The 25,709-nt window shown below is 38.0% G+C and overlaps 1 protein-coding gene across 19 annotated transcripts in view; it reads right to left on the reverse strand.

The window, feature by feature from the left end:
* CEP128 (centrosomal protein 128) overlaps window positions 1-25,709 on the reverse strand; it is a 455,060-nt gene that overhangs the window by 222,950 nt on the left and 206,401 nt on the right. For all 19 annotated transcript variants that reach the window (XM_042252808.2, XM_060418456.1, XM_060418450.1 and 16 more), the window contains one exon: window positions 17,592-17,784. In XM_042252808.2, the coding sequence (XP_042108742.1) occupies window positions 17,592-17,784 (193 nt within the window). The remainder of the gene's footprint in view (window positions 1-17,591; window positions 17,785-25,709) is intronic.

The following is a 25,709-nucleotide window of genomic DNA, read 5'->3' on the forward strand; positions in this document are numbered from 1 at the left end:
AAACCACTGTCTCCTGTGCCCCACCAACCAACAACTCTTCCTCCATTAACACGCTAACCACACATTCATTCTGTTCTGTCACCTAGAATAAGAGGAGAAGTAGCATAAGGTGCTACACATAAAAACAGGTAAAACCCCTGTAAGATCTTTTTTGTAGGTAATCAGCACGTCTCACCTTTCCCAGTTTCCAAATACCCGCTAAGCACGGACACTGCTTCATTTCCTTGTATCTTAGAAATCACCAGACACTTCCAATCTCCCGTTACCATGACAGCCATGATGTGTCTGCGCTAGCCAAAGCAACAGGTGCTAAAAACATCACACTAACAGGGAAACTTCCTAATAGCAAAATGACAAAGAAACCCTTCTCTTTATGCGTTTTACCAGGATCTACAATGCATATCACTTCAGGGTAATTTATAGCAACTCACAGTTAGAGAAGACAAAAGAAACAATTCCCTCTGTGGGTGCTTCTTCTGAAGCACCACACCTATGTGAAAAAAGGAATTCTAGAACCAAGCAGGGCCACTCCATCAACAACTTTCCCCTTTTGTGAAGCAGACACCCAAAACTACATAATACTTTTCATAGCCTTATATGTAAATTCTTCCGTAAATCCTTATCTGAACTAGAATTTTATTTTATTTTACTTTATCTTATTTCATTCTTTTAGCCATGACATGCAATATGGGGGGATCTTAGTTCCCCAATCAGGGATAGAACCCGCAGCCCCTGCAGTGGAAGCTCAGAGTCCTAACCAATGGACTGCCAGGGAAGTTCCTGAATTAGAATTTTAACTTTGAAAGACTATGTCTCTTTTATATATGGAACCCAGCGAAACAACACACACTAAGACACCGATAGGTAGTCACTGAAAATAAGTCAGTCTTGGCTCTTCTACGGCTTGCCTGAGCAAGGCAAGTACTTTCATTAGCACAAATTGAACTGGAGGAGATACAAAGTAAACTATACAGCCAAATATGTATTATAAGCCATGAATCTCACTTAATATTTCTGTCCAGGTAGTAATAAAAATAAATGGATACTTCTTCAAAAATGTTTTTAACAAAACGTTATATTTTAGAAAGAACAGATATTTCAAAGAGAATGGGGTACCAATGAGCATAGTTAATACTACACACCAATGTCTTACAAAATGGACTTTAAGACTGAGATGCAGAAAGGTGAATAAAATATTTGAGAACTAGAACTATAAAAGGAGGGAGGCATTTCAAAGTGCTCATGGAGAAATACTGAACTAAAGAAAGATTGCAAAAAATTGTAGATGAAAAATAAACTAGAGATTTAAATGGCGCTAGAGTTATGGAAAATAGTAAGGTGCTTAGTCACCTGGACATGGTAATGGAAACATGGAAATTGAAAGACAAATACAAAATCTTTTTTTTTGAAGTTCAGATTGGTTTACATGGAGACACCTGAGGCCAAACACTGATGTCTTATCTAACATTAGTCTTACACCAAGACTTACACAAAAACAAGGTTACAATTGGACCTGCAAACAAGAGATTATAAAGAAGTTAAATAGTAAGGTACATTAGTTTAATATGGAATGAAGATCAATTTACAGTGAAGATTAAAAAATAATCAATGGAAAAGGTTTTCATGCAGAAGCCTCAGAAGGAAGTACAGATATTCATCACAGCTCATTAAATGTCAGAGAAAACAAATTCTAGAGCAACTCTCTGTCAGAAACTATATTTTAAACATTTGCCCACAGATTTCAAGAGGAAGAGAAAAAGAGGTATGGGTAACACATTTCTATGTGAACTATGGAGAAAGCATCAGTACTGAATCAAATCCAAAGGACAGAAGATATTTCAAATTCTTTTTTTCTAGCATAGTTAAATAAAAGCTTTTTTATTCTGTTAATAACCTGTAGATTATTTCTGAGATAAGAACAAAACTAGTGATTATTTTCAGATTTAACTAGAAAATTAGTGTAAACGTATGCAGATCTCAATACTACAGAACAGTATGAATATAGAAGGCTAGAGTTTTTACACTGATTTCCAACTGGTAAGTAACCACATATTAATCAGCTATATCATTCCTCTTTGGACAGTTTATTTCTTGAGAACAACTTTTACCTGGAGAATGTTTGCTTGAAAACAGGATATTTCCTTGAAATGACATCTGCCTTTTCTCTCACCCATTTTGATAAGCATATTTGTGAAATGCTATGAGAATTTGTCTTCTCCAAGATGTACCACATGCAACAGCTATCTTCTCCTCCCTGTGCTGCTCTAGAAAACACTTTAACTTCACCATGGACAAAGATGCAAATACTAAAGTGACTCTATCAGAGGCCTCACTGATCGGGATAAACAAGAGATCATGTTACTTAGAAACATACCTCTGTAAAGTGTTCATATTAAACAGCTATAGCCAAAAGTGCCTGGAAAGCAAGATCAGTTCCTTGATTAAATGAGAGCTCACAATTTCAGTTAAATAAAGAATAAGAAAACTAACTTCTCCATTTGTCCATAATCATTAGCATTACATTGCCCTAAACCATCTACACAGATGTCTCCCTTTCGTTGAATGAAAAACTCCTCCCAAAAGGCATAGACATTTTAGTTTCTAATAACCTCAGTTTCAAAATATCCTTACATCTTAGCTATATCCTTCCAGCTACAGCTATTTTCTCTCTCCTCAAGATGAAAGTCTTCTGTGTTAAGCTGTGTTGAGTCATTACAGTCAGAACAGAAGAAGGAAGGTAGAGAGATGTTAACGTGAGGACAACTGTTAATAACAGTGCCAGACTCAGCAAAGGTTTTAAGGGGCACTATGACCCTGTTAAGTGGGGAAAGAAGGAGGAAATGTGACTCATAAATCGGATATACACCTGTCCTGATCCCAGTGAGCTTAGGAAGTTTTGAAGAGAGTCAAATTCCTCATCACTGTAAAACTATGTATTAGTAACACTACACTGTTGCTACTGTTCAGCCACTAAGTCATGTCTGACTGTTTGCAACCTCATGGACTGCAGCGTACCAGGCCTTCCTGCCCTTCGCTATCTCCAGGAACTTGCCCAAACTCATGTCCATTGAGTCGGTAATGCCATCCAACCATCTCTTCCTCTGTGGCCTCCTTCTCCTCCTGCCCTCAGTCTTTCTCAGCATAAGGATTTTTTCCAAAGAATCAGCTCTTTGCATCAGGTGGCCAAAGTATTGGAGCTTTAGCTTCTACACCCTCCAATGAATATTCAGAGATACTACACATAGAAAATGCTAAAGATCCTACCAGAAAATTACTAGAACTAATCAGTGAAATTCATGGGGTTCGGAAGGCAAGAATGCTGAAACGGTTGCCATTCCCTTCTTCAGTGGACCACTTTTGTCAGAACACTCCACCATGACCCATCTGTCTTGGGTGGCCCTACAGGGCATGGCTCATAGTTTCACTGAGCTATACAAGGCTGTGATCCCTGTGATCAGTTTGGTTAGTCTTCTGTGATTGTGCTTTTCATTCTGTCTGCCCTCTGATGGATGAGGAGAAGAGGCTTCTGGAAGCTTCTGATGGGAGGGACTAGCTGTGGGGAAACTGGGTCTTGCTCTGGTGGGTGGAGACTAGACTAGAGATCTCTTCAAGAAAATTAGAGATACCAAGGGAACATTTCATGCAAAATTGGGCTCGATAAAGGACAGAAATGGTATGGACCTAAGAGAAGCAGAGATATTAAGAAGAGGTGGCAAGAATACACAGAAGAACTGTACAAAAAAGATCTTCACGACCCAGATAATCATGATGGTGTGATCCCTCACTTACAGCCAGACATCCTGGAATGAGAAGTCAAGTGGGCATTAGGAAGCATCACTATGAACAAAGCTAGTGGAGGTGATGGAATTCCAGTTGAGCTCTTTCAAATCCTAAAAGATGATGCTGTGAAAGTGCTGCACTCAATATGCCAGCAAATTTGGAAAACTCAGCAGTGGCCAGAGGACTGGAAAAGGTCAGTTTTCATTCCAATCCCAAAGAAAGGCAATGCCAAAGAATGCTCAAACTACTGCACAATTGCACTCATCTCACACATTATCAAAGTAATGCTCAAAATTCTCCAAGACAGGCTTCAACAGTACGTGAACCAGGAACTTCCAGATGTTCAAGCTGGATTTAGAAAAGACAAAGGAACCAGAGATCAACTTGTCAACATCCACTGGATCATCAAAAAAGCAGGAGAGATTCAGAAAATCACCTACTTCTGTTTTATTGACTATGCCAAAGCCTTTGACTGTGTGGATCACAATAAACTGTGTAAAATTCTTAAAGAGACTGGCATACCAGACCACCTGACCTGCCTCCTGAGAAATCTGTATGCAGATCAAGAAGGAACAATTAGAACTCGACATGGAACAATAGACTGGTTCCAAATTGTCAAAAGAGTATGTCAAGACTGTACATGGTCACCCTGCTTATTTAACTTATATGCAGAATACATCCTAAGAAATGCTGGACTGGATGAAGCACAAGCTGGAATCAAGACTGCCAGAAGAAATATCAATAACCTCAGATATGCAGAACACCACCCTTATGGCAGAAAATGAAGAATTAAAGGACCTCTTAATGAAAGTGTAAGAGAGGAGTGAAAAAGTTGGCTTAAAACTCAACATTGAGAAAACTAAGATCATGGCATCTGGTCCCATCACTTCATGGCAAATCCATGGGGAAACAATGGAAACAGTGATAGACTTTATTTTAGGTGCTCCAAAATCACTGCAGATGGTGACTGCATCCATGAAACTAAAAGAAGCTTGCTCCTTGGAAGAAAAGTTATAACCAACCTAGACAGCATATTAAAAAGCAAAGACATTACGTTGCCAACAAAGGTTCTAGTCAAAGCTATGGTGTTTCCAGTGGTCATGTATGGATGTGACAGTTGACTATAAAGAAAGCTGAGCCCCAAAGAACTGATGCTTCTGAACTTTGGCGTTGGAGAAGACTCTTGAGAGTCCCTTGGACTGCAAGGAGATCCAACCAGTCCATCCTAAAGGACATCAGTCCTGAATATTCATTGAAGGACTGATATTGAAGCTGAAACTCCAATACTTTGGCCACCTGATGTATAGAACTGACTCAGCTGAACAGACCCTGATGCTGGGAAAGATTGAAGTTGGGAGGAGAAGGGGATGACAGAAGATGAGATGGTTGGATGGCATCACCCACACAATGGACATGAGTTTGAACAAGCTCCAGGAGTTGGTGATGGACAGAGAGGCCTGGTATGCTGCAGTCTATGGGGTCACAAAGAGTTGGACACCACTGAGGGACTGAACTAAACCAAACTGGTGTACCAGGCCATGCTAAGCGAATCTTTAATCCAATTTTGTGCTTCTGGGTGGGGCTGTGGTACCTTCCTCAGGCCAAACTATGGCAGAGTAATGGCAGTATTGGCGTCTCCTTCAGAAGGACTTACGCCAGCACCCCGCAGCTCCCAGGACTGTTGTATTCGTTGCCGCTGACTTTTGACCCACACCTCCATCAGAGACTCCTAGGCACTCACAGGCGAGGCTGGCTCAGTCTCCTGTGGGGTCACTGCTCCTTTCTCCTGGGTCCTGACGTGCACAAGGTTTTGCTTGTGCCCTCTAAGAGTCTGTTTCCCCAATCCTGTGGAAGTTCTGTAATCAAATACCATTGTCCTCCAAAGTCAACTTCCCTGAGGGTTCTCAGTTCCTTTGCTGGATCCCAGGTTGGGGAATCTGCTGTGGGCCCCAGAACTTTTGCAATAGTGTGAGCATTTCTTTGGTACAGTTGTTCTCCAGTTTGTGGGAAGTCTGTGTGTTAGCTCTATGCTGGGGCTAATGGCGACCTCCTCCAAGAGGATGTATGCCACACGCTGCGCCTCCGAGGTCTGCTGCAGCCAGAGTCCAGTCCCTGGGGCGGGGCACTGCTGACCCATGCCTCGACAGGAGACACTCAAACACTCAAAGGCAGGTCTGGCTCAGTCTCTTACAGAGGGTATTGCTCCTTTTCACAAGGAAATCAATCCTGAATGTTCACTGGGAGGACTGATGCTGAAGCGCCAACCTGAGGTGAAGCACCAACCTGAGGTGAAGAGCCAACTCACTGGAAAAGACCCTGATGGTGGAAAAGATTGAAGGCAGGAGGAGAAGGGGATGACAGAACGAGATGGTTGGATGGCATCACCAACTCAATGGACATGAGTTTGAGCAAGATCCAGAAGTTTGTGAAGGACAGGTAAGCCTGGCATTCTATAATCCACGGGGTCACAAAGAATCAGACACAACCGAGCAACTGAACAACAACAAACAAGGGAATTCAGTTAAGTCACAGGATACAAAATCCATACACAGAAAGTCCCTGCGTCTCTATACACTAGCAATGAAAAAATCAGAAATAGAAATTAAGGAATCAATCTCATTTACCACTGCAACAAAAAGAATAAAATAGTTAGGAAAAAACCTACCCAAGGAGACAAAAGAGCTATAAACAGAAAACTGTAAGACATTGATGAAAAGAAATCAAAGATGACATAAACAAATGGGGAGTTAGTCCATGTTATTGGATTGGAAGAATATTGTGAAAAATGACTATACTATCTAAAGCAATCTACAGATTCAATACAATTCCTACCAAATTAGCAATGGCATTTTTCACAGAACTAGAACAAAAAATTTCACAATACATATGAAAACACAAAAAATTCCAAGTAGGCAAAGCAATCTTGAGAAAGAAGAACAGAGATGGAGGAATCAACCTTCCTGACTACAGACTACACTAAAAAGCTATGGTCATCAAGACAGTATGGTACTGGCACAAAAACGGAAACACAGAGCAATGGAACAAGATAGAATGCCCAGAGACAAACCCATGCACCTATGGGTGTACATGGGCACCTTATCTTTGACAAAAAGAATATACAATGGGGAAAAGATATTCTCTTCAATATGTGGTACTGAGAGAACTGGACAGTTAGGTGTAAAAGAATGAAATTAGAACACTTCCTAATAATATACACAAAGATAAACTCAAATAGATTAAAGACCTAAATGTAGGACCAGGAACTATAAAACTCTTAGAGGAAAACATAAGCAGAACACTCTATGACATAAATCACAGCAAGATCTTCTATGGCCCATCTCCTAGAGTAATGGAAATAAAAGCAAAAATAAACAAGTGGGACTTAATTAAACTTAAAAGCTTTTGCATAACAAAGGAAACTATAAGCAAAGGGAAAAGACAACCCCCCTGAATGAGAGAAAATAACAGCAAATGAAACAACTGACAAAGGATTAATTTCCAAAATATACAAGCAGCTCATACAACTCAATACCAGAAAAACAAACAACACAACAAAAATGTGGGCAAAACACCTAAACAGACATTTCTCCAACGAAGAAATACAGATGGCTAATAAACACATGAAAAGATGCTCAACATCACCCGTTGTCGTTGTTCCGTCAACAAATTGTGTCCAACTCTTCAAGATTCTATGGACTTCAGCACTTCAGGCTTCCCTGTCCTCCTCACCATCTCCTGGAGTTTGCCCAAGTTCATGTCCATTACATCAGTGATGCCATCCAACCATTATTATTTTTTGAGAGTCACTCATTGTTAGAGAAATGCAAATCAAAACTACAACAAGATATCACCTCACACCTGTCAGAATGGGCATCATTGAAAAATCTACTAATAATAAATGCTGGAGAGGCTCTGGAAAAGAGAACCCTCTTGCACTGTTGGCGGGAATAAAAATTGATACAGCCACTATGGAAGACAGTATGGAGATTCCTCGATAAATTAGCATTAAGAGTACCCATGATCCAGAAATCCCACTACTAGGCATGTTTTCCTACTACTAGGAAAACAAATGTGAAAAAGACACATGTCCCCAGTGTTCACTGCAGGCTATGTACAATAGCTAGGGCAAGGAAGCAATCCAGATGTCCATCAGAGGTGAAGGGATAAAGAAACAGTGGTACATACACACAATAGAATATTGCTCAGCCAAAAAATGGAACGCACTTGAGTCAGTTCTAATGAGGTGAATGAACCTAGAGCCTATTGCACAGAGTGAAGTAAGTCGGAAAGAGAAAAACAAGTAGTGTATATTAACGCATATATACAGAATCTAGGAAGACAGTACTAGTGAACCTACTTGCAGAGCAGCAATGGAGACACAAAAATAGAGAACAGAATAATGGACACACAGAGGGGAGGAAGGAGAGTGTGGGACAAATGGGGAGAGTAACACGGAAACATATACACTACCATGTGTAAAAATAGACAACCAATGGGAATTTGCTGTATGATTCAGGGAACTCACACTGGGGCTCTGCAAAAACCTAGAGGGGTGGGGAGGAGAGGGAGGGAGGTTCAAGAGGGAGAGGACATATGTATACCTACGGCTGACTCATGTTGATGTATCTCAGAAGCCAACACAATATTGTAAAGTAATTATCCTTCAATTAAAAATAAAAATTTTTTTTAAAAAAAATGGGCAGAAGACCAAAATAGACATTTCTCCAAAGAAGACATACAGATGGCTAATTAACACATGAAAAAATGCTCAACATCAATTATTATAGAAATACAAGTCAAAACTTCAATGAGGTATCACCTCACACCGGTCAGAATGGCCATCATATGATTTCTCAAATCAGATTTCAGGTTACCTATAAAAATATTCTAAGAAGATAGTATACCCATATGTGTGTGATAATTTGTTATGTAAGGGGTATTATGAAAATGAGATCTTTTTGGTTTGATCTGTTTTTCTCAAGTAAGACATAACTAGTAACATTTTCCATCAAGTTTATAAAATCTGAATTTTTACAGTATGAATGCAACTAACTTTTATAAGTAAATACTGGGTTTTATGAGCTTCTCCAGTGGCTTGGTGGTAAAGAATCTACCTGCAATGCAGCAGATTTAGAGACCCGTGTTTGATCCCTGGGTCGGGAAGATCCGCTGCATAGTATATTACAACCCACTCCAGTAATCTTGCCTGGAAAATTCCCAGGACAGAGGAGCCTGGTGGGTTACAGACCGTGGTGTCACAAAGCGTCAGACACAACTGACTGAGTAACTTGTCAGAATGGCCATCATCAAAAAATCGACAAACAGTAAATGCTGGAGAGGCTGTGGAGAAAAGGGAACCCTCTCACACTGTTGGTGGGAATGAAAATTGCTACAGCCACTATGGAGAACAGCATGGGATAAAAAATACAAAATCATACTTTGAAAACGATTTCCTCTTTTGTAGTGAAAGTGAAGTTGCTCAGTCATGTCCAACTCTTTGGGACCCTCTGGACTGTAGCCTACCAGGCTTCTCCATCTACGGGATTCCCCAGGCAATAATACTGGAGTGGATTACCATTTCCTTCTCCAGGGGATCTTCCTGACTCAGGGATAGAACTTGGGTCTCCCGCATTGGAGGCAGACGCTTTAACCTCTGAGCTCTTATTACTATATGAACAGTAACTGGAGACACTATTTGTTATATCACTTACAGAAAGATCAATACAATACCTTCTTCTTGACTTCAGTTTCCAGATTTTTTATTTCTCACTAGGAATTCCCATGTCCCCTTTAGTTAACTAAGATGATAAGAACCACGTGACCAACAATGTATACCTCTCTGATGTTAGAAAACTCAGAGCTGCATTAAATGATACACCACAATAACTCCTTCCAGGTGTCAAGGACACTATTTCTCTGTTCCCTGATTTTTTTTTCTGCAATTTTATTTTTTAATTTCTTTCTATGTACATTTTAGTATTATGCTATAACTTAAAGTGGAAGAAGAATAAAATTTTAAAGTAGGACTAAAAATCCATAAAGGCCTCACTACAGTCTAAACTGATAAAGACTACCTCCATTTCAGGTTCATTCATGATCTATGTAATTTCATTGAATTTAATTTCTACATTTAAATGAAGCATACCAAATGTATGCATGTATGTATATGTGTGAGAGTAAGGAAATTATATACATTTTGAAAATACCACATTTCACTCACTTTGAGAACTGCCTCGGGCATTCATTTCCAAGTTAATTTTAGTAGACTGAGAGTAATACACTGTACTTAACTTTCTGACAAATGTCCAAAGATGGGCTCAAATACCCAAAGAGATTCAAGCAGGCTGAAGAATTACTTTATCTGAACAGAACTGAGAACTAAGACTCAGAGAAACTATTACAAATGCCTAATTTCATGATCTTACTAGTTATTAGTTTGCTATGTATGCTGTAACAACTTACCACAAATACAGTGCCTTCACCTCAGTTCAGTTCAGTTGCTCAGTCGTGTCCGACTCTTTTTGACCCCATTAATCACAGCATACCAGTGCTCCCTGTCCATCACCAACTCCTGGAGCTTACCCAAACTCATGCCCATCGAGTCCGTGATGCCATCCGGCCATCTCATCCTCTGTCGTCCCCTTCTCCTCCTGCCCCCAATCCCTCCCAGCATCAGAGTCTTTTCCAATGAGTCAACTCTTCGCATCAGGTGGCCAAAGTATTAGAGTTTCAGCTTCAGCATCAGTCCTTCCAATGAACACCCAGGACTGATCTCCTTTAGAATGCACTGGTTGGATCTCCTTGCAGTCCAAGGGACTCTCAAGAGTCTTCTCCAACAACACACTTCAAAAGCATCAATTCTTCGGCGCTCAGCTTTCTTCACAGTCCAACTCTCACATCCATACACGACCACTGGAAAAACCATAGCCTTGACTAGACAGACCTTTGTTGGCAAAGTAATGTCTCTGCTTTTGAATATGCTATCTAGTTTGGTCATAACTTTCCTTCCAAGGAGTAAGAGTCTTTTAATTTCATGGCGGCAATCACCATCTGCAGTGATTTTGGAGCCCCCAAAAATAAAGTCTGACACTGTTTCCACTTAGAACAATGCAAATTTATGATGTCACAATTTTGTATGTAAGAAGGCCTGTATGGGAATCACTGGGCTACAATCATCATTCCAGCAGGCTGCATTCCTTTCTAGAGGTTCCAGGGAAGAACTGATATCCTTACTTTTATCCAGCTTCTTAGAGACCACTCACATTCTCTCGGTTTGACTCCTTTCCTTCTTCTTCAAAAGTAAAAGCACAAAATGAAGTTGGTCAGTCGTGCCTGACTCTTCACGATCCCATGGACTGTAGCCTACCAGGCTCCTCTGTCCATGGAATTTTCCAGGCAAGAGTACTGGAGTGGGTTGCCATTTCCTTCTCCAGAAGACCTTCCCAACCCAGGGATCGAACCCAGGTCTCCCACATTGCAAGCAGATGCTTTACTGTCTGAGCCCCAGAAGAATTTCTTCTTCAAGGCCATGAACAAATGATACATTGAGTCTTTCTCTGACTCCCTTTTCTGCTTTCTCTTTCACTTTAAGAATACTTATGATTATTAGTGGGCCTATATAAATAATCCAGGATAACTTCCTCTTTTCTAAACCCTTATTTGAACATAGTTACAAAATCTCTTTTGGCATGTAACATAACATATTAAAAGGTTCTGGGAGTTAGGATGTAGATATCATTGAGGGTAGTGAGCGGCATTATTCAGCCTATCACAATTGATAACTAACATATAAACAACAAAACAGAAAGAAGTATTAGTTTAAAATAACTGAAACACAGCAAAGATAAGTTCTGAATTTAATAAAAGCTATTTACTAACCTAAACACCCACATCAAATCTCTTTTAGCGCATACAACTTTAGCTTACTTTCCTCCCTGAATATGACTATGATTCAAACTCAAGCAGACCAGCTTTGCTGTCCTATGAAACAGTAGAAAATAATATAGATAATCTATGAAAAGATCAAAATATATAATCTAAAATTCATTTGTAGAGTATACTTAACATTTATGGATTTTCTAGAATACACTCCAAAATATAAAAATACATCTAATAATTTAGGAGAGGAAAAATGTAACTTTAAATATCTGAACTCTACATTCAGTGCTTCACTGTTGCTAACTGACTATGTAACTGAAAGTATTAAAAATGTTTGTCTTCCAAATTAATTAGCCAATAGAAGTAGTACAAGAATTAGGCCCATTACACAGATAGGCAGGTGGGTGGGGATATTTATAACTAAAGAATAATTAGCCATAACTTTCTATTGTCAATTTACTTAGTAACAATATGGATGTTGTTATAGAGTCAATCAAAGTTGATACCTGCTTAGATCTGCATATCATTAACTTATTCAATTCTGGTCTTATGCACATTTAATCAATGAAGTTTAATTTCAATCCCAGTTGACCTGTTGGCCTGGCTGGATTTTAAATAACACTAAACACATGAGAAATAAAATTATTATAATGAAATATATATAAGCAAAAACAAGGACTAAGATTAAAACAAACTTCTGATTTTACTCAAGTAGTAGATATAACTTTTTAAAAACCCACTGTTTCTCAATTGGTTTTTGAAAATAATTATGAAGAAAATCTGAACATACATGAGGGAAGATATGACTTCACATTAAACAAAATAATAGTTAAGTAAGTTTAAATAATTTCCCCCATCAATTAAAATTCTTTCATTATCTATAATGATCAAGATCACTGAACTTCTGAGCAAACTGGTGAAATGTAAAATAAAGTGCTAAATAGATTCTTTTTAATTAACCAGAATCCAAATAAATTACATTACACTTAGAGATTATCTCTTAAATTAATTTAGAATGCTTAATTATACACTGACATGCAATAGAAAAAATTGGTTTTCCAAGCTCTTAGACTAGATAATGACTAACATTTGTATAAGTTGCATGAGTGTCAAATATTCTTTCAATGAGAAAAATTTTTAAAAACTGCTTGAAATAATGTGGGAAATGAAATATGAATCACAAGTAGGAGAAAAATTTAACCAATAAATACATAATGCACACACACAACATAAATGATACAACCCCATGTTTCCCTACACTAGGAAAGAGTACTGGAGCGAAAGTACTCTTCATTTTCACTCCAGGAAAGATGCCTTCGGTTCACAAGTCCCGCCCTTGTTTCTGTCCCAAAAATGAATTCTAAGAAATTTTTCTTTATTCTGCCAACAACACGGAAATGGTACAAAAATTCAGAAAAAGGACAAGGGAAACAGAAAAAATAGTTAAAAGGAGTTATTCATAACACTGGGAAATCAAAGGAAAATTCTTAAAAAACTGAGATTACTACTGGTAGAAGTGAATCACGTAGATGAAAACCTATGGAAGTGCCTTGAAAAGAATAAAAGTTTAAGAAAACTGAAAAATACTAAATCATATCTCTATCATATAGTAAAAATACTCATCCTCAGAGCCATATACAGGAATATACAGTGTACCAGTTTCATCACTAAGCTGACTCTATTCCTTGAATGATGAGTGTTATTATCCTTTGGATATTTTACAAAAAGCAAGCAAGCAAACAAACAAAAAAACTATGAGAAATGTTTTGGCTTAAAATTCATAAGGCTTCTACTAAAACAGGTCTTCCAAAGTCTAACATGGCAAATCCAGTAGCTTTGGCTCATTCCTTGCATCCTCTTCTCCAAACAGACACTGAACAAATACAAGGCAAAGATTAATTATATCCAATCACAAATGTTGAGGACCTAACAGTCAAAATAATGAAACCATTACAAAACTTATTGTGACAAATTAAACTACCCAAAACAGCAATGTATTCAAAGTGCTAAAACAGTAATGGAAGAAGTAACTCTTGTCCTTGTTCTTTCTAAGATTCATTTCTCTACCTTTACTTTTGACCCCATTCACTCTCGTATCTTCTGGGTTCCTGCTATACCAATTAACCTTTCTTTCACCTATTCAACATCTCCCATTCCTGGATCCTTCTACTCAACATTTATAATCATGCTTAAGACTCTATGAATTATAGAATACTACTCTAAAAGTTATATTCATTCTACTATTAAGGACTGAAACTACTTTAGATATAAACAACATGTTTTATATTGTTTATTTTCTTTTTGATACTCAGGTATTAAAATTTCTTTTCACGTGCAATACCAGAGAGCTACCCCATGTTATGGTACAAAAAGAAACAAGAATGACTACTAATAACATTACAGTATGCTTTAAATGAATCAGGAATCTCCTAGAAAATATTATCACAAAATGAATAAAAATATAAATGGCTTAAATACTTCTGCTGTAAAATGGAACACATAACTGAAATATTAGGAAAGGCAAATACTGTTACCTAATTTCAAAGTGCCATAACAAAAATGCAAACCACTCTTATTAAATTACTTAACTTCTGCCAAATATTTGCTGATTTGCAATTTGGTTTTGCAGAATTCATTTTGGAATGTACAGTTCATTGTGTTTTTTTCTTTCACTGAACACAGATGTTATGGCTCCCTTATCAACTGTGCCCCTTTAATGTTCTTTCATCCATTCACTCATTCAGCAAACATTTGACGTATCTATTATGTGCCAAGTTCTTCTCAGGCACTGGGGTACATAGTGTTGAACAAAATAACGAAATCACTGCCTTCATAGAAACTCCATCTAGTCGATACACTCAACTAAACACACTTCTCAATTGTGTGTCATTCCCAAACTCACTGAGGCAAGAAACAAGATGTTTCTGTCCCAGGACAGTCCTCTGAATGCTGGCCACAGCCACAGTCAATGCTAACATAAGACTTAAAACAGCTGAACTAAGGGAAAAAAACAAAGGTAGGGCAATGACGCAACCTTTCCCACTGCCCACTTGTCGGCCCACTTCATTGCTATTCCAATGAACAGGTGCTCATCAGAAATAACCAAACAACCTGAGCGACAGTCCTCTGCTGCAAAAATATACCTTGTGAAGTAGCCGAAGGACTATTTCCCTTCTTCCACATTCCATTAGTACTTTTTCCTTTATTCAGAAAAGGTAACTCCCTAATAAAGAGTCCGTTCATAATGGTTTATTTCATCATTACATGTATTACAGTTGCAATAAGTGATATATGACAGGAAAGGACAGATCTGAGAGCTTGGATTCACAGTGCAGGCTACCAAGAATGGCGCCTTGCTAGGCACTGCATCTGTCAGAGTGGAGGGAACGGATGAAGATCCCAGTGACTCCAACAAAGCCAAATAAGCATGTGACCTACCCAAAAGGGAAACTGGGTAAGAAGACAAAATTTCATCTTTAAGGGAAAGGAATTTAAGAGGCCATGTGAATTTTCAGTTACTTCAGAAAGAAAAATGATGTACATTAAATAGTCACATAAATCATAAAGTGCCTGGAAAGCAAAGATGGGTTCTTTGTTTAATTAGGAGTTTACAATTTCAGCTTAAGAAAAAATTTGTTAATAAAAGTTATCTGCCATATTTGTTCATAATAATCAGCATTTCATAAGCAAGAATGGAGCTAAATCATACTATACCGATATCCCTCCTTCTAAAGGTCTCTGACGAAAGAAATCCCTCTAACATGTACCTAAATTTTAGCTTTTAGTAGACCTCATAGTTTCAAAGCATGTATTCTTACCTAGGAAAACTGCCACACACAGGAGCACTGAGCTATCAGAATATTAAGAAGGTAGGCAGTGGTTGGTTTATTAAGAAATTACTAAAAACAACTACATACACAAGTTAAAATATCATACCTAAATCTTCTCTGCTGCAGTTTATATCTCTCTACTCTTTTCTTTGTTGCCATTCATAACAATGAAGAATTCCTAAGTCAACAACTACTAAACTTCTAAGAGGTCCATGACAATAACTTCTCAGCAGACTTCGTCTCCTTTTGGAACACCCCCCAGCTCCAACCTACAGCCCTAAAATAGCCCAGAAAACAGAAGAAAACTCTTATCTTCCTAACAATATATGTATACATATGCAACTATAATAGGCTTTGCTTGTTCTTCATTATCCATATTACGTCCTCATTATTTCTGGATCACAGACAGCACTCATACATCTTATACCGAAAAGTCAAGAAATTACCACATCATCCCTCTATCACAAAAGTTTGGGTATTCCTGAGACTTTTACTTTTTATAATTTTTAAAGAATAGACAAAACATGATCCTTTTTGGTCTCCCAACAAATCAGCCCCTCCTTCCCAACATCGCTATTTCTCCCAATGCCAAAAGCACTAAGACCTTGAGTATCCTGTGAGTCTTCTCTCATTCACCTACATTGTTCAATCTTGCACTAATTCCTCAACAGTATCTTATATTTGTTGCTACTACTAATGTCCTCTGCCAGATCCTCTTTTGCTTTTATTGAGACTGTTACAATAGCCTCCTAATTAGATTCATGGGATCTTAAGAGTGGGACACAACCTAGTGACTAATTAGGTGCATTTCCACAATCAATATCAAGATGGGATCTAACAACAGAGTTTCAAAACACTTGAAGGAAAAAAAAAAATCACATACTCAAAATATCTGGATATCTCTATCAGTTACTGATAGAAAAAAATCCTCTATCAGTTAGTAATAGAAATAATCAATATTAGTAGGGATATAGAAACCACCAGAAATGAAGAACAACGTGAAACAATTTAGCATAAGTGACTTTTATAGAACATTTCACAATAAATGCAGAACATAACTTATTTTCAAGTGCACATAGAAAATTTACTAACAGAGACCACATATGGGGTAATAAAACAAGTCTCAGAAAAGAATCGATTTCATGGAGTATGTTTTACAACTGCAAGGGTACTAAGTTTAGAAACTGATAATATCTATAAAATTCTACATAATTGGAAAGTAAGTAGTACACTTCTTTTAAAAAAAAATTCCACATGTCAGAGAAGAAATCACAAGGGAAATATTTTCTAAATGAAACTAAGTAATAACAAAAGGACAATATACCAGAATTTGTGAAATGCATTTGAAGTATTATTAAGATGGAAATTTATAATTTTAAGTGACGGTACTGAGAAACAGAAAGATTAAAATAAAGTTTCCAACTTATGAATCCAGGAGAAAACCAAATGTGTACAAAGGAAGTAAAAGAAAGGAAATAAAAATGACAATATAGATCAATAAAACACTAAAAAGACAAATAATAGAAAAAATTAAAAATCAAAGGCTGTTTCTTTGAAAACAGTAACTAATTTAATAAAACCCCCAGCAAGACTTATACAAACAAAAGAACAGAAACAAATTACCAATACCAGGAATATAACAAGAGACATCAGCACAGATCTTACAGAAACTAAAAGAATTAAAAAGGGGCTATTACAAAAAACTTTAAGTCAATAAATTTGACAACATCAATAATTTGGGAAAATAGACACAAAGTAAATATTTATTGAGTGAATGGGTATTTTAGTGAAGTAAAATATAAATTTTAGCATCTTATTAGGGAAGAACAAACATGACTTACCTAATTAGCATTTGCAAATGGCCAATAGACAGAAATGTACACAGCAGGGATACAGGAGCTAAAGGAGAAATTCTCGAGGAGAAACAGTTCTCTCTTCCAGACCCAGAAATGAAGATAAGGAGACAAGAGACGAGGAAAGGAGAAGGATTTGGCAATTTTGTAGTTCAAACTGAAGGCAAGAGAAACAGAATATTTTTCTCCCAACCCTAAGATTTCATGAACTTAAACAAGAAAAATAAAAGAGAAAGAGCAATTAACATACCTCTCTTCTCTCGGTGTATCTCTTCCAGAAGTTGCTCCTGTCTTTCTATCTGTTCAAAGAGACACTGAAGCTCAGCTTCCTTGTTTTCAGTCATATTCTTGAGTTGCTGTCTGCACAACATCAGCTGGTGCCGTAGACTTTTCTCTCTGTTTTCTCTCTCTTTCAGCTCCTCACAGAGCCACTGAAGTTTTGTCTAAAAATATGACATTTATTCTAATTTTTAAAAATCTAGAAAACAGTAGCATTCCAAAACATGGCAAAGTCATGATAATCTAAATTTGGACAATAACTAATGAATTCAAACAAAATTTAAAATTACCCATAATGTTTAAATTTGCATAATGGTTTATATCAGTTAAAAGTTCATGCAGAAAATTATTTTCTTGGATTTTTATAAAATACTTGGTATGTTCTATCATCTTTGGAAAGGCAATACCACAGAAAGTTTAGCCTATTAAACTTCATGTTGTAATACAATTAATCCCCTAATTAGCTTAGTACAAATATTTGAAAATCCAAAGCACTCCATAATACACTTAGAAAAACTTGTTATAAAAGAGAATGTTATTTCTGAGATTAAAAAATTAGATAAAATTCCTAAATTTTGTTTCTAAAAATGTATATACCCAAGGGTCTTGCTAATCAGATACAGAGCAAGATTTTATACAGCATGACCTAACAGAAGCAGAAGATATTAAGAAGATGTGGCAAGAATACACGGAAGAACTGTACAAAAAAGATCTTCACGACCCAGAGAATCATGATGATGTGATCACTCATCTAGAGCCAGACATCCTGGAATGTGAAGTCAAGTGGGCCTTCGAAAGCATCACTACGAACAAAGCTAGAGGAGGTGATGGAATTCGAGTTGAGCTATTTCAAATGCAGAAAGATGATGCTGTGAAAGTGCTGCACTCAATATGCCAGCAAATTTGGAAAACTCAGCTGTGGCCACAGGACTGGAAAAGGTCAGTTTTCATTCCAATTCCAAAGAAAGGCAATGCCAAAGAATGCTCAAACTACTGCACAATTACTTTACTCACATGCTAGTAAAGTAATGCTCAAAATTCTCCAAGCCAGGCTTCAGCAATAAGTGAACCGTGAACTCCCTGATATTCAAGCTGGTTTTAGAAAAGACAGAGGAACCAGAGATCAAATTGCCAACATCCACTGGATCATCGAAAAAGCAAGAGAGTTCCAGAAAAACATCTACCTCTGCATTATTGACTATGCCAAAGCCTTTGACTGTGTGGATCACAATAAACTGTGGAAAATTCTGAGAGAGATGGGAATACCAGACCACCTGACCTGCCTCTTGAGAAACCTGTATGCAGGTCAGGAAGCAACAGTTAGAACTGGACATGGAACAACAGACTGGTTCCAAATAGGAAAAGGTGTACCTCAAGTCTGTATATTGTCACCCTGCTTATTTAACTTCTATGCAGAGTACATCATAAGAGGCGCTGGACTGGAAGAAACACAAGCTGGAATCAAGATTGCTGGGAGAAATATCAATAACCTCAGATATGCATATGACACCACCCTTATGGCAGAAAGTGAAGAGTAACTAAAAAGCCTCTTGATGAAAGTGAAAGAGGAGAGTGAACAAGTTGGCTTAAAGCTCAACATTCAGAAAACAAAGATCATGCCATCCGGTCCCATCACTCCATGGGAAATAGATGGGGAAACAGTGGAAACAGTGTCAGACTTTATTTTTTGGGGCTCCAAAATCACCACAGATGGTAACTGCAGCCATGAAATTAAAAGACGCTTACTCCTTGGAAGAAAAGTTATGACCAACCTAGATAGTATATTCAAAAGCAGAGACATTACTTTGCCGACTAAGGTCCATCTAGTTAAGGCTATGGTTTTTCCTGTGGTCATGTATGGATGTGAGTTGGACTGTGAAGAAAGCTGAGCGCCGAAGAATTGATGCTTTTGAACTGTGGTGTTGGAGAAGACTCTTGAGAGTCCCTTGGACTGTAAGGAGATCCAACCAGTCCATTCTGAAGGAGACAACCCTGGGATTTCTTTGGAGGGCATTATGCTCAAGCTGAAACTCCAGTATTTTGGCCACCTCATGCGAAGAGTTGACTCACTGGAAAAGACTCTGATGCTGGGAGAGATTGGGGGCAGTAGGAGAAAGGGACGACCAAGGATGAGATGGCTGGATGGCATCACGGACTCGATGGACACCAGGAGATATGAACTCCAGGAGATGGTGATGAACAGGGAGGCCTGGCGTGCTGCAATTCATGGGGTGGCAAAGAGTCGGACACGACTGAGCGACTGGACTGAACTGAACTGAACTGAGTCAGATCAAGTCAGCATTTTTCCATATTTAAAACTAGGAAATTTAATTGAAGTAACTCTCTTTTCCAAAGACTCTAACCTCACCAACGCTAATATTTAAATATTTAAAGCAGGGATGAGAAAAGAACTTTCACATTTAGTAGAACAAAATTTCAATTGGGTCTTATGATGTTCCCAAGTGAGAGTACCATCCAGCTGCTGCTGCTGCTGTTAAGTCACTTCAGTCGTGTCCAACTCTTAGCAACCCCATGGACTGTAACCCACCAAGCTCCTCCATCCATGGGATTTTCCAGGCAAGAGTACTGGAGTGGGGTGCCATTGCCTTCTCTGATCCAGCTGCTAGTTGACTTTAAATAATCTGAACAGTCTTCACCTCAAAAGAAGCAAAACAGTGGAAGCTGTGCACTAGAAGGATAAAGGTGACTAAGCTAATGGACAATCTCCCTGAATAGTACATGTCCTAAGCAAGAATATTCTAAGCCTCCAGAAGTCTAAAATGCTGTTTGGACATGCCCCAGTTTATTAAAAGTAGCTGTGATAGAATCATTTAGCAGATACAATCCCTGGGTTGGGAAGGTCCCCTGGAGAAGGAAATGGCAACCCAAATCCAGTAATCTTGCCTGGAAAATGCCATGGACAGAGGAGCCTGGCAGGCTACAGTCTATGGGATCCCAAGAGTTGGACATAACTGAGTGACTTCACTTCACTGATAGTAAATGTCCAGAACAGACAAATCTAGAGAGATAAAAGCAGAATACTTGCTGACTAGTGCTATGAGCAGGTATGCTAAGAACCTGATGGCTAATGGTCCAGATTATCTTTTGGTGGGTAATGAAAATGTTCCAAAATTCATGTAGTGATGGCTGCACCTCTTTGTGGATATACTAAAAACTACTAAATGGTAACTCTAAATAGGTTAGTTGTATGGTACATGAATTATATCTCAATTTAGCTATTATTTAATAAAAAATAAAAGGGGGGAGGAGATAGTTCAACAAAAGCTAAAGTTAAATCGCCCTGCAGAGATAAGACCTGGCTATAGTACTTGCTGTACAATTTGTAGGCCTTTGTATTGTCTGTATGTCACTAGATAAATATAGGAAACAGTAAATAAATACAGTGGAAACAGTGACAGGCATTATTTTGGGGGGCTCCAAGAGCACTGCCAACCAGTCCATCCTAAAGAAGATCAGTCCTGCGTGTTCACTGGAAGGACTGATTTTGAAGCTGAAACTCCAATACTTTGGCCACCTGATGTGAAGAGCTGACTTATTTGAAAAGACCCTGATGCTGGGAAAGATTGAGGGCAGGAGGAGAAGGGGAAGGCAGAGGATGAGATGGTTGGATGGCATCACCGACTCGATGAACATGGGTTAGGGTGAACTTCAGGAGGTTGTGATAGACAGGGGGGCCTGGCGTGCTGCGGTTCATGTGGTCACAAAGAGTCGGACATGACTGAGCTGAAATGAAATACAGGAAGTCCTCAACTTATATGAGGATGTGAACTTCAAATTATGACTGTAGAAATTTAATTAAGTCTGCTTCATTCCCCAATATCCACTTTGAAATACTATTGCAAATAGAAAAAGAAAAAAATAAAATTTCACAGCACAGAAAGCCAGAAAAGATAATCAATTCTGCCAGATTAAGGGATCACTTTCTTCCCTGGTGGCTCAGAGGTTAAAGTGTCTGACTCCAATGCAGGAGACCCAGGTTCGATCCCTGGGTTGGGAAGATCCCCTGGAGAAGGAATTGGCAACCCACTCCAGTATTCTTGCCTGGAGAATCTCATGGACAGAGGAGCCTGGTAGGCGACAGTCCACGGGGTCGCAAAGAGTCGGACACGACTGAGTGACTTCACTTTCACTTTCTACTAATGCATTTAGGAAGAAAACACAGTCAGCATGAGGGTGAGAGATATACCATCATCCTCATCTAACCACAAATATGAGACAAGGAAGTAAAGTGACTGTTCTTTAGAAAGCATACTCTCTAGATAGAGTAGAGAAAATATCAGGAAGCCAAGAGGCTGTTACAGTATTCCAAACAAGTGAAAAATGGTAATAAGGACTGGACCAAACCATTTGTATTTGAGACTTAAATGTAAGTGGGGTAAGGAAGAAGGAGGAATCGGCATTGACGGCCAATTTTTAGCTTAATAAACTAAAACAGGAAACCTAGAAAAAGCAAAAATTTAGGGGTTAAGAAGTTAAATTAGGCTGAATTAGACTGAAGTTAGGATCAAAACACACAGAAGTATAGATAATAATTGGATATATAGATCTAAAGCTCAAGAGATATGGTCAAGAGATACAAACTAAAAAATCAATAGTGTAAAGGAAGTTAAAGGGATAGGAACAGATAAAATGGCCCTTAAAGAATATCTACAGAGAGAAGAGAAGAGGGTTTAGAAGAGATAAACACAAGTGAAACTACAAAATAAAAACTAAGGATATAAATGGAAATTTAGGAGGAAAATATGAGTCTGGGGCAACAGAAAATATTACAACAAGGTGGATATCCTCAATGTCAAAGATTCAAAAGGAAGGGACAGGCATATAAAGTAATTTTAAAAACATAAATTTTGTCAAAAATGATTGCAGCTCAGCCCATCGAAACAAAACAGGACTAAAAACATGAACACCAAATTGTTTGTGGTGATTATGCCTTTATACCTACCAAAGACAAGTGTAAAGTATATAGAAAATATGTTCCCTTTTATATTTCTTGAAAAGTTCCAGTCAGGCTACTATGTTACAAAAAAAAAAAAAAAAGGCAAGAAGGACAGTACTTCTGATGTGGTATCATATCCATGGTTCTTCTTAATTCTGTTTTCTACCACAAAAGAATGAAATCCTAGCATTATTAGATCTTCTTATGCCTCAGAAGGAAAACAAATTCCATGCAGTAATAATGCACTTACTTGATTTTTTAAAAAATATTCACTAGCAATTCAATTTTTTAACACTCAAATGGTCCAAACAGAATGAGTCCCTAGAGATCACTGAGTTCAGTTCAGTTCAGTCGCTCAGTCATGTCCGACTCTTTGCGACCCCATGAATCGCAGCACACCAGGCCTCCCTGTCCATCACCAACTCCCGGAGTTCACTCAAATTCATGTCCATCAAATTGGTGATGCCATCCAGCCATCTCATCCTCTGTCATCGCCTTCTCCTTCTGCCCCCAATCTCTCCCAGCATCAGAGTCTTTTCCAATGAGTCAACTCCTCGCATGAGGTGGCCAAAATACTGGAGTTTCAGCTTTAGCATCAGTCCTTCCAATGAACATCCAGGACTGATCTTCTTTAGAATGCACTGGTTGGATCTCCTTGCAGTCCAAGGGACTCTCAAGAGTCTTCTCCAACACCACAGATCAAAAACATCAATTCTTCAGTGCTCAGCTTTCTTCACAGTCCAACTCTCACATTCATACATGACTACTGGAAAAACCATAGCCTTCACTAGATGGACCTTTGTTGGCAAAGTAATGTCTCTGCTTTTGAATATGCTGTCTAGGTTGGTCATAACTTTCCTTCCAAGGAGTAAGCGGCTTTTAATTTCATGGCTGCAATCACCATCTGGAGTGACTTTGCTGCCCCAAAAAATAAAGTCTGACACTGTTTCCACTGTTTCCCCATCTATTTCCCATGAAGTGATGGGACTGGATGCCATGATCTTCGTTTTCTGAATGTTGAGCTTTAAGCCAACTTTTTCACTCTCCTCTTTCACTTTCATCAAGAGGCTTTTGAGTTCCTCTTCACTTTCTGCCATAAAGGTGGTGTCATCTGCATATCTGAGGTTATTGATATTTCTCCCAGCAATCTTGATTCCAGCTTGTGTTTCTTCCAGCCCAGCGTTTCTCATGATGTACTCTGCATAGAAGTTAAATAAGCAGGGTGACAATATATAGCCTTGAAGTACTCCTTTTCCTATTTGGAACCAGTCTGTTGTTCCATGTCCAGTTCTAACTGTTGCTTCCTGACCTGCATACAGATTTCTCAAGAGGCAGGTCAGGTGGTCTGGTATTCCCATCTCTTTCAGAATCTTCCACAGTTTATTGTGATCCACACAGTCAAAGGCTTTGGCATAGTCAATAAAGCAGAAATAGATGTTTTTCTGGAACTCTCTTGCTTTTTCCACGATCCAGCAGATGTTGGCAATTTGATCTCTGGTTCCTCAGCCTTTTCTAAAACCAGCTTGAACATCTGGAAGTTCATGGTTCACATATTGCTGAAGCCTGGCTTGAAGAATTTTGAACATTACTTTGCTAGTGTGTGAGATGAGTGCAATTGTGTGGTAGTTTGAGCATTCTTTGGCATTGCCTTTCTTTGGAATTGGAATGAAAACTGGGGATCACTAGCTTCCACCATCTAGTTTAATCTGTTCTTTCTCAACGATTTAATAGCAAATGTAAAAAACACCTTCAATTTCCTTTTTCTCAATGGTTTCCTACCTATTCCTTATTCCATTCCAATCTTTGGCCTGTTGTTAAAAGAGAATACCAAAAAAAAAAAAACAAAAAAAAAAAAAAAACTGTTTTATCATAACAATATTCCTACTGGTTCCGATAAAAACAGAATAAGAAAAAATTATCTGAAACAACGCAATAATCAGGTTTGATCTGTGTTATAGACTGAATTATACTTCCCTCAAAATCATGTTAAAACCCTAACCAAAGACACAGGGACTTTAGGGAAGTAATTAAGGTTAAATGAGGTCTTAAGGGTACTGTCCTCTGAAGAAGAGACACTCTCTGACTCCTAACCTTCAGCTCTTCCAACCATGGCCTTAGCCCCCACATGAAAGATGACTGTCTATGAGGCAAGAAGTCTCACCAGAAACCAGTTCTAGCACTGAGTGACCTTGGAATTCTAGGCCACAGAACTGTGAGAAAATAAATATCTATTGTTTAATTCACCCAGTTTTCCTATGGCAGCCCTAGCCAACTAATAAGACCTATGGCTTCAGTTAATTCCTGTTGAGCCTTTATTCAACTGCCATACAAAATTAAAAACAGGTCATAGTTAGATGCTTGTTATGAGTTGAGTAAGTATGCACAATATATTGTTAATCCTAGAAAACAAATTGATTTATGGAAATATAACCAACCAATAATCAATTGGGAGAATCAGAGTTTGTTAGAGAAATACCCATTACCTTTCATTAAGTATCTTGGAGAAACAGCTTGGAACACAGTACAGGAATAACTTCACCAATTCCAAACAATAATTAGATGACAAGGCTATAAATCACAGTGCAAACGCCATTCTATTTAACCACTCACAAGAGTATCTTACAGATTACATAATAGGCTCATTTATTTAACTATATCAACAAATATTGCTAAGTAAACAAAAATAGGGCAAAAAAACTTTAAATCAGTTTTTTTTTTTTTTTTTTTACCTTCTTAGTTGACAGCTTGCAACTAGGTGGGAATATTTTTATGTATCTAGTAAAACAATCATAGTGATATTTTAAATCTGTACGAATCCTCCAGTGAGACTTAGTGGAATAATATACCAGAAGTCATTAAGGAGTGACTCAGAGCTAAAAATAGAATATTCAAATAGAAAGATTATAGTTGATAGAGTTAGCAATAATATCAGGAACCATAACTTTGCTGCTTTTAACTACCATGCTTCCTTCATTAGAAGAACCAGAGATAAAAAGGATAGTTAATTTTTTAGAATGTGCTAGGTTACCAAAATGAGAATTAACCCAGAACTTCAAATTAAAATTGAAATCAACCTCAAAATGTAATTCTTTCAATAAAACTTTCTACTTTTTTATTTGGTTTGAATATCAT

The sequence above is a fragment of the Ovis aries genome, chromosome 7 (assembly GCF_016772045.2).
Source record: "Ovis aries strain OAR_USU_Benz2616 breed Rambouillet chromosome 7, ARS-UI_Ramb_v3.0, whole genome shotgun sequence".
Taxonomy (NCBI): domain Eukaryota; kingdom Metazoa; phylum Chordata; class Mammalia; order Artiodactyla; family Bovidae; genus Ovis; species Ovis aries.